The sequence below is a fragment of the Oncorhynchus mykiss genome, chromosome 11 (genome assembly GCF_057628025.1).
Source record: "Oncorhynchus mykiss isolate SJ-2025 chromosome 11, ASM5762802v1, whole genome shotgun sequence".
In the NCBI taxonomy this organism is placed as follows: domain Eukaryota; kingdom Metazoa; phylum Chordata; class Actinopteri; order Salmoniformes; family Salmonidae; genus Oncorhynchus; species Oncorhynchus mykiss.
Genome location: NC_143032.1, coordinates 76,328,781 through 76,340,852, shown reverse-complemented (window position 1 = coordinate 76,340,852; position 12,072 = coordinate 76,328,781). Strand labels below are relative to the sequence as shown.

The 12,072-nt window shown below is 46.3% G+C and overlaps 1 protein-coding gene across 4 annotated transcripts in view; it reads left to right on the top strand.

The window, feature by feature from the left end:
- Window positions 1–1,185: 1,185 nt before the first annotated feature.
- The window catches only part of LOC110535113 (nitric oxide synthase 1), a 94,875-nt gene continuing 83,988 nt past the window's right edge, over window positions 1,186–12,072 (top strand). For 2 of the 4 annotated variants that reach the window (XM_090191137.1, XM_090191141.1), the window contains exons 1-3: window positions 1,186–1,479; window positions 3,661–4,417; window positions 7,185–7,314. In XM_090191137.1, the coding sequence (XP_090047263.1) occupies window positions 3,717–4,417; window positions 7,185–7,314 (831 nt within the window). In that variant the 5' untranslated portion in view covers window positions 1,186–1,479; window positions 3,661–3,716. The remainder of the gene's footprint in view (window positions 1,480–3,660; window positions 4,418–7,184; window positions 7,315–12,072) is intronic. The other 2 variants (XM_090191136.1, XM_090191138.1) reach the window with 1 other exon arrangement.

The following is a 12,072-nucleotide window of genomic DNA, read 5'->3' as shown; positions in this document are numbered from 1 at the left end:
AAGAGGGCACGACAAAACCTATTCCCCCTCAGGAGACTCAGGATATTTGGTATGGGTCCTCAGATCCTCAAAAGGTTTTACAGCTGCACCATTGAGAGCATCCTGACCGGTTGCATTACTGCCTGGTATGCAACTGCTCTGCCTCCAACTTCAAGGCACTACAGAGGGTAGTGCGTACGGCCCAGTACATCACCGGAGCCGTAAGCTTCCTGCCATCCAGGACATCTATACAAGGCAGTGTCTACCCCCAAGCCATAAGACTACTGAACATCTAATAACATGGCTACCCAGACTATTTGCATTGCCCCCCACTCTGTTGCTATTCTCTGTTATTATCTATGCATAGTCACTTTAATAACTCTACCTACACGTACATATTACCTCAATAACTCTGACACCGGTACCCCTGCACATTGACTCTGTACCTGTACGCCCTGTAAATAGCCAGGGTATTATTATTTACTGCTGCTCTTTTATTATTTGTTTTTCTAATCGCTTACTTTTTTAAAGGTATTTTCGTAAAACTTCATTGTTGAGAGGTTGCAAGGTTGAATCCCCGAGCTGACAAGGTGAACATGTGTCGCTTTGCCCTTGAACAAGGCAGTTAACCCACTGTTCCTAAACCGTCATTGACAATAAGAATTTGTTCTTAACTGACTTGCCTAGATAAATAAAATGTCACTGTAAGGTTCACTGTTGTATTCAGTGCATGTGAGGAATACGATTTGATTTAATATGCAATCACAATTTCACAAATCGATTTCAAGGGCCATTGGCAGAATTGTGTACTTTGGTTACACTTAGCCAATCTACACTGCTTGACCAAAAGTATGTGGACACCTGCTCGTTGAACATCTCATTCCAAAATCATGGGCATTAATATGGTGTTGGTCCCTTTGCTGCTATAACAGCCTACACTCTTCTGTGAAGGCTTTCCACTAGATGCATTCATATGGAGAATGTATCTCCTTCTACACACAAGTCATGTTTTAAAATAAAGTAGACAGCAATGGGCAAATACAAATATTGTCAGTTACCAAGCATGACTCAGACACATGTATCTTTTTTTGTTTTGTTAACGACGGCTCCAGATCCACAGTCAACGCTTGCTCCTCCCGTCCACACCCATGGCCACGTAACGGGGTGGGCCTTCAGGAGTATTCAGGAGGGAGTAGTCTTGGTGATGACAGAAGAAAAATTCAGCAGACTGCCCGACACCATTACTTTATAAATGCCCGCGCACGACCCGATCTGAGCTCGTCACAGTGTCCCTCGTGGTCCATATTTATACGGCACCCAGGCGCGCAGAGACACACAGGCATGCTTCAAGCTCTAATTTGACAGCGCGCACAGCTCGAGCGAAGCCAACAACCTGTGTGTACAGCTTCCGAGGAGGAAAACGAATAAGCACGAGAGGAGTTAATCTGACACTTTTATTTGCAACAGTTTGTTGAAGCAGTGAGCTTGTTGTTCTCAGAGGTGAGTCACTTGGATCATTCAGACCTAAAAGCACCGATTTCTCTTTTGGTGCCATACAGAAAATTACGCATTTCATGGATGCTTAGCGCTGCTGATTATGCGTCGCTGTCGTTGAGGTTGGACACATTATACACTTGATTATGGGATCGAATGTAATAACAACTGCTTAATCCTACCGTTAATTTTTATTGTCAGAAAAGGGATTTGAAAAAACATTGTAGACAGGTGGAATCACTTTCACAATATTTCTAAATGAAACGCATTAGGAAGACCCACTTGTTGCATAGAACAAACGAACATTAGGCTACAGGCCCTCTGGTGCTCATCATTTACACCATATAGGTATGTCTGTGCCCTGCAATTGAAACATCTCCCATTAGGGTTAAAACCCTATCGGCCTAAACTCTGAGACATTCTTAAACAGACAAGGGTAGTAGTGTTATGTGGCACTCATAGCTGAAAAATGGCAAGACAAACACACGCGCAAACACATGATGCTCTTGTTAATTTGATGTGATTTTAGTTTTGCTCTTCTGTAAACTATAGCCTTAGTGTTTTTATATTTCCCACAGATCAACATTATACCTATTCCTATTCGTTTTCTTTGCGAGTGAGCACACAGCAGCATTTGACCGGGGTTATTTTGATATGCGTGTGGGTGAGATAAAGATAGCATTTTTGAACGCGATAGAGGACAAGAAGTAGGAAGACAGGGAATTAAATCGGGGAAGTTGAGCCTGCTCGGTGGTTGCCCCATTGAGCAGGTAGAAAAAAACGACAATAAGAAAACTACAAAGGATTCCAATTGCCTAAAACTTACATTTTTGGTTCCTTCAAATTGTTTACGTGGTTATGTCTGACAGACAATGTTTGACATTTCTGCGTGTACTCAGATATTTAATAGTTTGGGGGCAAGTGATTTAAATCTTCAAGAGACATTCAACACTTAAACCGTTTTAAAAGTTATCCCCAATTCCTCTTTCAATTGTATTTAATAACGATGCAATTGGTGCATGTAAAATATTGTTTGCTCAAATACCTGGATTGTGTTTGTGATTGCAATAGCATATCGGATTAAACAGTAAAGATAATCGAATAACATTTACCTCAATCTAGAGATAGCCATGTACGAAATTGAAAAACATTTCTGTAATGAGCGCTGTCTATGGTGCTACATAGAGCTGTCCTTGGTACTGGACAAGATAAAAGGTATTGCACATGTTTGGTTTATAGTTTACCACCCGCATGGACATGGCATCTCACAGCAATCACGTGAATCACTTGTAGTTAGGAATTCTGCTGTATAACTAACATTGAATTGAAAATAAGAACACGATAAAAATAGTCAAAGGCTTATCTGGTTTATCAAGTTAGACTAACGTATATCATTTAAAAATCATTTGAAAAGATTTGCAACGTGTGTTTGACGTTGTATTTCGGTTTTAAAGTTTTTTCACCGAGACAGTCAATGCGCCGTGCGACACTGGTTTTCCTATTGCGACTTTAGGACTCCAGGGCATGCATGTAGTTAGCACGCTTTGCCCTTTTCCTCCAAACTTCCATTGGGTTCTGTTAGGATTATACAAGCGCTGTCACACGCGACCATATGCGACTTGGTTTCCAACTTTAACGGAGACACACAGAGGAGGTCATACTGGAGGGTGTCTACTAGTCTTTCTCTATGGTGATTCTGCCTGGTGATCCTGCCTGGGGACCAGCTGTGTATGCTGTCTATGACTCCAGCTCAGGGTTACAAAGTCACTTATAAATGTTATATTGTCAATATAAACGAGATGAGTCTTCTGGAGTTGAGGTCTTTATCTTACTCACTATTTCAATAATATATATATATATATATTATGATGTTATTATATCATACCTTTATAAAAAAATATATCACAATTAATATAGCGTAAATTAGCTCATTTTGATGATGATTTGTCTACTTGACAAAATGCTTAAAGCACTTACCACCCTAGCTGAAATGACTTAAAGAGAGAGAGAGTAATTTTCAGTGTAATATCATGTCCTTTTAAAAGCATTCAATCCAGTTCTATGTTTGTCTTAGAACGTCACATCTGTAAACACGCTATCAAACAGATCACAAAATCAAGTCAATGTTCTCTTTTACTAACACATCTGAGCTTCTCTCTTCTTCTTGTCTTTCCTTCTGCTCTGTAGGCATCAAATCCCAGAGGACACACCACACACACACACCACACACACCGCCAGATATCATGCTGGAGTCTGAGCCTACTGTGTTCCAGCTGCAGCCTAACATCATCTCTGTACGTCTCTTCAAGAGGAAGTTAGGCGGGCTGGGCTTCCTGGTCAAGCAGCGCGTCTCCAAGCCACCGGTCATCGTGTCCGACCTGATCCGGGGCGGGGCGGCTGAGGAGTGCGGCCTGGTCCAGGTGGGGGACATTGTCCTGGCCGTCAACAACAAGCCTCTGGTGGACCTCAGCTACGAGCGGGCCCTGGAGACCCTGAAGAATGTGTCCCCAGAGAACCACGCCGTCCTCATTCTCAGGGGCCCTGAGGGCTTCACAACCCACCTGGAGACCACCCTGTCTGGAGACGGACGACAGAGGACCGTCAGGGTCACCCGGCCTGCCTTTCCCGCCTCCAAGTCCTACGAGCGCTGCTGTCCGTTAAGCCCCCTCAATCCAGGGAAGGGAAGTAAGGACCCACCGCAGCTGAGGGCCATCGAGAACCTGTCACCCCCCTCGGTGACTCCATCCTACAGAGAGGCCCTGCTCCAGAGGGGAGGGGTGCAGGCTCTCATCGCTGCCCAGGACCCCCTACTCCTGAACGGGGTGGAGGAGAACAACGACCTGCTGAAGGAGATTGAGCCGGTGCTGAGGCTGATCAAAAGGGAGATCAACGGAGAGGGACAGAGGACCATAGAGAGCAGGGACGCTGAGGTGCAGGTGGACAGGTGAGGTGACCCATTGATACCGAACATGTGACCTGTTGACCCCGACCATGCATAGTATACACAACTGCACATACAGATTTACTCTCTTAATTTGATCACTCTGTTGTCGCAAATAATTTTACTGTGAAGGGGGAAATGCAAATTGCAGTGTGTTAAAGTTGTAAAAAGGTTTCCAACTGTTTGTAATGTCCATTTAAATATGTCTAACTTGATTTGCCCTAACAAAAAATGTAACCCCTGCAAAAATGTCCTTTGTTATCCACATAATAATGTCCTGTTGCTACAGGATTATTGTCCTGCTGTGAGAAACTGGTCAAATGAAGATAGTACAGCTATACACAGTAGTACATAGCAAAACACACCACAAACCCACAACAACTTAACCACTAGATGGTTAGACGCTAAGTGAGAATACTCCGACAGGTTCATTATTATACATCTTTACATTGCTAGTGTTTGTGGGCATGATGAATCGTGTTTTTTCACATCAGGGAGCAGTTGGTTCAAAAGGATTCAATCTGACTCAAACATCTTATACTTATTCTCTTTGCTGTAGTGACTGTATGGTTCAGACCCACTCAGTGGTGACTGTCCTGTAGATACTGGTGACAATTTATACCTCCTGTGTACATGTATCCAATCAAAATCGGATAGAGAGAGCATGGTACACTACCTTAAAATCGATAGCGCACATTGACTACGTCAAGCCCCTGTTTACTCTGCTGACTCCCTCTAATCCTGTCATCCGCAAATGAATCATAGCTTTCTAGGAATAGTAGAAAACACGATGTAACATGCTCTTTAAGTCTACCTCAAAGCACTATCAATCTGCTACTGCAGTTGATAATCATGTTGATAAGTGACCTATAGTACCATAAATTAGCTTTTAAATGCATCCTGTATTTTAGAATGTCAGACTGACTTTTCAGAGACAGGAAGGCATCAGCTAGCTGACCAGATTTCCTTGTTAGGGCTACGATGACGTTCAGATATGGCGAAGCTCGCTCGCTAAAGAGGCTTTCCAAAGCACAGCCAATAGAGGTGAAAGATTGTAGAAAATTAAATGGCGGTATTAGGTATTGACTCAGGGCAGGCCTAAACTGTTATCTCTGGCTGTATTTGTGCACTGTCATCTTGCTAATAAGTTGATATAGCGGTTGGTGAAATAGAACAACACATGAACTAGAAGAGCTACGTATTTAGATCAAAAGTAGATCAAGTTAGTTTTCACTCTGAACTGTACTGCTTTATAATAACTGAGTCAGAGTCAATGACAGAGAAACGACTTATAATAACTGAGTCAGAGTCAATGACAGAGAAACGACTTATAATCACTACTCTTGTTATTTCTGTGTTTCTGAGTCCGTCTTCAGAATTGTGGTGATGATGAATGTGGTTGTTTAAGAAATGGAGGATATAAGTGTATGCAGTGTGACGGAAAGACGGTTGTGCGCGCTGTTACAGTAGGTGTATGTAGTAGGTGGTGGGGGGGGGGGGGGGGCAGTTTGTGTGTGAGTGTCAGTGTGTGTGAGTATGAGTGTGTGTGTTAGGGAGAGAGAGAGCCGATCGGGCAGGCGCCAGATTCCCCATTAGCTTGGACAAGCATCCATGAGAGAGAGGAGATATGTGTGTGTGGGTGTTTAATGAGCGAAGGAACGCAACAACTGAAATCTGAGGCTGTATTTTGTCACATCTCATTGGGATTCAGCCTCACACATCGTCTGACTGTATCTCTGTGTAGACATAGATGTTAGTTACATGTAGTTCTGCTTGGCCATAGATGTTAGTTACATGCAGTTCTGCTTGGACATAGATGTTAGTTACATGCAGTTCTGCTTGGACATAGATGTTAGTTACATGTAGTTCTGCTTGGACATAGATGTTAGTTACATGTAGTTCTGCTTGGACATAGATGTTAGTTACATGTAGTTCTGCTTGGCCATAGATGACACACATGCTCTTTAACCCGGGGCTGGGTTTCTACAAATCTAACATATGGTCATACAAAAGGATAATTTTAGCCATGTGATTTTTTTTAACTTTAGGACACCTTTAGGTATAAAAAAAGATATGACAGAATTATTTGATGAAACATTGAATTTGGCCTTACTGTTATTAGGGTTAGAAAATAGAAAACTGATTCATACATGGAAAAACAGATCATGAAAAAAATCTATCAGAAGGAAATATGTTTTGAAGTGTCTGTCTTGAGAGATATAATATTGTTGTTGTTTTTTTTAACAGTGGAACGACCCATATACCTTGGACATGATAATTCCCTTGTCACTTCCATTCGTGTTTCTGCCAGTTATCGTTTTACCTTTCAACATGTCCCGTGAAACTTGTGGGGGTCGTTGAGCAAAACGGAGAACACCATCGTGTTCATGAGAGTCTCATTGTTCCATAGCGGGGGTCATGAGAAGATACATTTTTGGGATGTCTCCTGGTCTGCCAAAAAGCACTGCAGCTATATGTGGGATTGGAAGTGATGGAGACAATTAAATTGATGGAAGCTACAAACTATCTGAAATATTAAAGCTGATCTAACCCCTGAACAGATAAATAATACAGAAACACTTTCCACCAGATGCGGAACGCTGACGTCGGTGGATGTGGTGGATTGAGCCTTAGCCTGTGCAAAAAATAATAATAATACATACCTCTAGTTTAAACAGATAGATTTTGATGTGGATTATTTTATGATGTTAATTAGATTGACGCGTGGGTGGGGGATAAGGAGAACTAACTATGTGTGCCTGCCGTTCAGGGGCCTTGGTAAGGGAAACGGCATTTCACCCCAGCTGGCGTCTGATAAGGACAGAGTGTGTGAAGACCTGTGGAGGAAGGACAACAACATGCAGACGGTGCTCCACAACCCTTACTCTGAGACAGACAAGGTAAACATTCCAATAAATGTGTGTGTGTGTGGTTGCAGGTGTTTATGAGTGTGTACTTGTCTTGCATGCCTTTCGAGTAAATCCACTTGTGTAAGCTTATCCTTCCATATGTGAGCGAGTGTGTTAGTAATGTATGCTTGCCCATAGTTATCTCCTAGAGTCACACTTGACATATGCTTCTAGAATCCTCCAATCTACACATTCATTTGCATGTTCCTTGTTCCTTTCTTGTTCTTGGAACTCTTAGAGATTCCTGTGACTGTGATGCGCATCCATGTGCATCTTGAGAACAAGAACAAGGCTCCCCGCTCAGGAACTCATCACCTGGGAATTAGATCCTTCCAACTTTTGGGTTAGGATGGACTGGGTTAGGATGGACTGGGCTGTGTTATGATGGGCTGGGCTGTATTAGGATGGGCTGTGTTAGGATGGGCGGGGCTAAATTAGGATAGGCTGGGATAGGATGGGCGGGGCTAAATTAGGATAGGCTAGGATAGGATGGGCTGGGTTAGGATGGGCTGGGTTAGAATGGGCTGGGCTGGGTTAGGATGGGCTGGGATAGGATGGGCTGGGCAGGGCTGAGTTAGGATGGGCTGGGCTGAGTTAGGATGGGCTGGGTTAGGATGGGCTGGGCTGAGTGAATTCTTTCTTAGTGAATGAGGCCGGATGGAGAGAAACCATCCAAGAGACCCTAATGAATGAGGGCAGCTGTGGTCGCAGAGGGAGATGATAAATGTTTCTCCTCTAATGTGGCCCTCTCCAAATCTTTAAGGCCTTTGAGGTCTGCTGGAATGTGTGTGTGTGCAGTGGGGATGGGGGTAATGTGTATAACGTGGGCATAGTGTGTGTATGTGTGTAGGGCCATACTGGCGCCATTGTAGGTAAATACAAAGCTGTGTTTCCGGGAAGGCCCAGAGGTGGGTGTATGAGTTTGCCCTGACTCCAGAGTCTGACTCATAGGAGAGCCCAGAGGTGGGTGTATGAGTTTGCCCTGACTCCAGAGTCTGACTCATAGGAGAGCCCAGAGGTGGGTGTATGAGTTTGCCCTGACTCCAGAGTCTGACTCATAGGAGAGCCCAAAGGTGGGTGTATGAGTTTGCCCTGACTCCAGAGTCTGACTCACAGGAGAGCCCAGAGGTTGGTGTATGTGTTTGCCCTGACTCCGGAGTCTGACTCATAGGAGAGCCCAGAGGTTGGTGTATGAGTTTGCCCTGACTCCGGAGTCTGACTCATAGGAGAGCCCAGAGGTTGGTGTATGTGTTTGCCCTGACTCCAGAGTCTGACTCATAGGAGAGCCCAGAGGTTGGTGTATGAGTTTGCCCTGACTCCGGAGTCTGACTCATAGGAGAGCCCAGAGGTTGGTGTATGAGTTTGCCCTGACTCCGGAGTCTGACTCATAGGAGAGCCCAGAGGTTGGTGTATGTGTTTGCCCTGACTCCAGAGTCTGACTCACAGGAGAGCCCAGAGGTTGGTGTATGAGTTTGCCCTGACTCCGGAGTCTGACTCATAGGAGAGCCCAGAGGTTGGTGTATGAGTTTGCCCTGACTCCGGAGTCTGACTCATAGGAGAGCCCAGAGGTTGGTGTATGAGTTTGCCCTGACTCCGGAGTCTGACTCATAGGAGAGCCCAGAGGTTGGTGTATGTGTTTGCCCTGACTCCAGAGTCTGACTCACAGGAGAGCCCAGAGGTTGGTGTATGAGTTTGCCCTGACTCCGGAGTCTGACTCATAGGAGAGCCCAGAGGTTGGTGTATGTGTTTGCCCTGACTCCGGAGTCTGACTCATAGGAGAGCCCAGAGGTTGGTGTATGTGTTTACCCTGACTCCGGAGTCTGACTCATAGGAGAGCCCAGAGGTTGGTGTATGTGTTTGCCCTGACTCCAGAGTCTGACTCATAGGAGAGCCCAGAGGTTGGTGTATGAGTTTGCCCTGACTCCGGAGTCTGACTCATAGGAGAGCCCAGAGGTTGGTGTATGAGTTTGCCCTGACTCCGGAGTCTGACTCATAGGAGAGCCCAGAGGTTGGTGTATGTGTTTGCCCTGACTCCGGAGTCTGACTCATAGGAGAGCCCAGAGGTTGGTGTATGAGTTTGCCCTGACTCCGGAGTCTGACTCATAGGAGAGCCCAGAGGTTGGTGTATGAGTTTGCCCTGACTCCAGAGTCTGACTCATAGGAGAGCCCAGAGGTTGGTGTATGAGTTTGCCCTGACTCCAGAGTCTGACTCATAGGAGAGCCCAGAGGTTGGTGTATGTGTTTGCCCTGACTCCGGAGTCTGACTCATAGGAGAGCCCAGAGGTTGGTGTATGTGTTTGCCCTGACTCCAGAGTCTGACTCATAGGAGAGCCCAGAGGTTGGTGTATGTGTTTGCCCTGACTCCGGAGTCTGACTCATAGGAGAGCCCAGAGGTTGGTGTATGAGTTTGCCCTGACTCCGGAGTCTGACTCATAGGAGAGCCCAGAGGTTGGTGTATGAGTTTGCCCTGACTCCGGAGTCTGACTCATAGGAGAGCCCAGAGGTTGGTGTATGTGTTTGCCCTGACTCCGGAGTCTGACTCATAGGAGAGCCCAGAGGTTGGTGTATGAGTTTGCCCTGACTCCGGAGTCTGACTCATAGGAGAGCCCAGAGGTTGGTGTATGAGTTTGCCCTGACTCCGGAGTCTGACTCATAGGAGAGCCCAGAGGTTGGTGTATGTGTTTGCCCTGACTCCGGAGTCTGACTCATAGGAGAGCCCAGAGGTGGGTGTATGTGTTTGCCCTGACTCCAGAGTCTGACTCATAGGAGAGCCCAGAGGTTGGTGTATGAGTTTGCCCTGACTCCGGAGTCTGACTCATAGGAGAGCCCAGAGGTGGGTGTATGAGTTTGCCCTGACTCCGGAGTCTGACTCATAGGAGAGCCCAGAGGTGGGTGTATGTGTTTGCCCTGACTCCAGAGTCTGACTCATAGGAGAGCCCAGAGGTGGGTGTATGAGTTTGCCCTGACTCCGGAGTCTGACTCATAGGAGAGCCCAGAGGTGGGTGTATGTGTTTGCCCTGACTCCAGAGTCTGACTCATAGGAGAGCCCAGAGGTTGGTGTATGAGTTTGCCCTGACTCCGGAGTCTGACTCATAGGAGAGCCCAGAGGTTGGTGTATGAGTTTGCCCTGACTCCAGAGTCTGACTCATGGGAGAGCCCAGAGGTGGGTGTATGTGTTTGCCCTGACTCCGGAGTCTGACTCATAGGAGAGCCCAGAGGTTGGTGTATGTGTTTGCCCTGACTCCGGAGTCTGACTCATAGGAGAGCCCAGAGGTGGGTGTATGTGTTTGCCCTGACTCCAGAGTCTGACTCATAGGAGAGCCCAGAGGTGGGTGTATGAGTTTGCCCTGACTCCAGAGTCTGACTCATAGGAGAGCCCAGAGGTGGGTGTATGAGTTTGCCCTGACTCCGGAGTCTGACTCATAGGAGAGCCCAAAGGTTGGTGTATGAGTTTGCCCTGACTCCAGAGTCTGACTCATGGGAGAGCCCAGAGGTGGGTGTATGTGTTTGCCCTGACTCCGGAGTCTGACTCATAGGAGAGCCCAGAGGTTGGTGTATGTGTTTGCCCTGACTCCGGAGTCTGACTCATAGGAGAGCCCAGAGGTGGGTGTATGTGTTTGCCCTGACTCCAGAGTCTGACTCATAGGAGAGCCCAGAGGTGGGTGTATGTGTAAAAAGTCTATGAGACAAATGTATTATTATTCTACCAAATTACTTTTGATTCCTCCAGCCATTTATTCATATTTCCTTGATAATTGAATGCGGAAGCAGGGCGTCCACCTGTTGGGGACTTCTGCAATACATCATTCTCCATCCCAAGTGGGATGAGGAGAGACAGGAGGCTACAGAACTGCCAAATAAGGAGTTGTAGAGTTTAAATTCTTATTTCATTAAGACAGAGAGGTGTTGATGACAATAGAGGAGATGTTAATGTTATTGAATAGATCCAAACCATCTACTGTATAATCTCGAGTGGCGCAGCAGTCTAAGACACTGCATCTCAGTGCAAGAGGGGTCACGGCATTACCTGGTTTGAATCCAGGCTGCATCACATCTGGCCTTGATTGGGAGTCCCCAAGTGCGGCACACAATTGGCCCAGTGTTGGCCATTATTGTAATTAAGAATTTGTTCTTAACTGACTTGACTAGTTAAATAAAGGTTCAATAAAAAATAGTCAGTAGGTGTGGTACAGTTTGCTGTAAATGGTCAACATTTTTTATTGTTATTCTCTGGGTTTTAAATGTTCTGTCACAACACTGCCAACAGGTTCAGGAGGTAGGGATCTCCTTCGAGGCAGGTTCAGGAGGTAGCGCTCTCCTTCAAGGCAGGTTGAGGAGGTAGGGATCTCCTTCGAGACAGGTTAAGGAGGTAGGACTCTCCTTCGAGGCAGGTTCAAGAGGTAGGGCTCTCTTTCGAGGCAGGTTCAGGAGGTAGGGCTCCTCTTCGAGGCAGGATCAGGAGGTAGGGCTCTCCTTCGAGGCAGGTTCAGGAGGTAGGGCTCTCCTTCGAGGCAGTTTCAGGAGGTAGGGCTCTCCTTCGAGGCAGGGCTAGGGGATAGGGATCTCCTTCAAGGCAGGTTCAGGAGGTAGGACTCTCCTTTGAGGCAGATTCAGGAGGACGCACTCTCCTTCGAGGCAGGTTGAGGAGGTAGGGCTCTCTTCCGAGGCAGGTTCAGGAGGTAGGGCTCTCCTTCGAGGCAGGATCAGGAGGTAGGGCTCTCCTTCGAGGCAGGTTCAGGAGGTATGGCT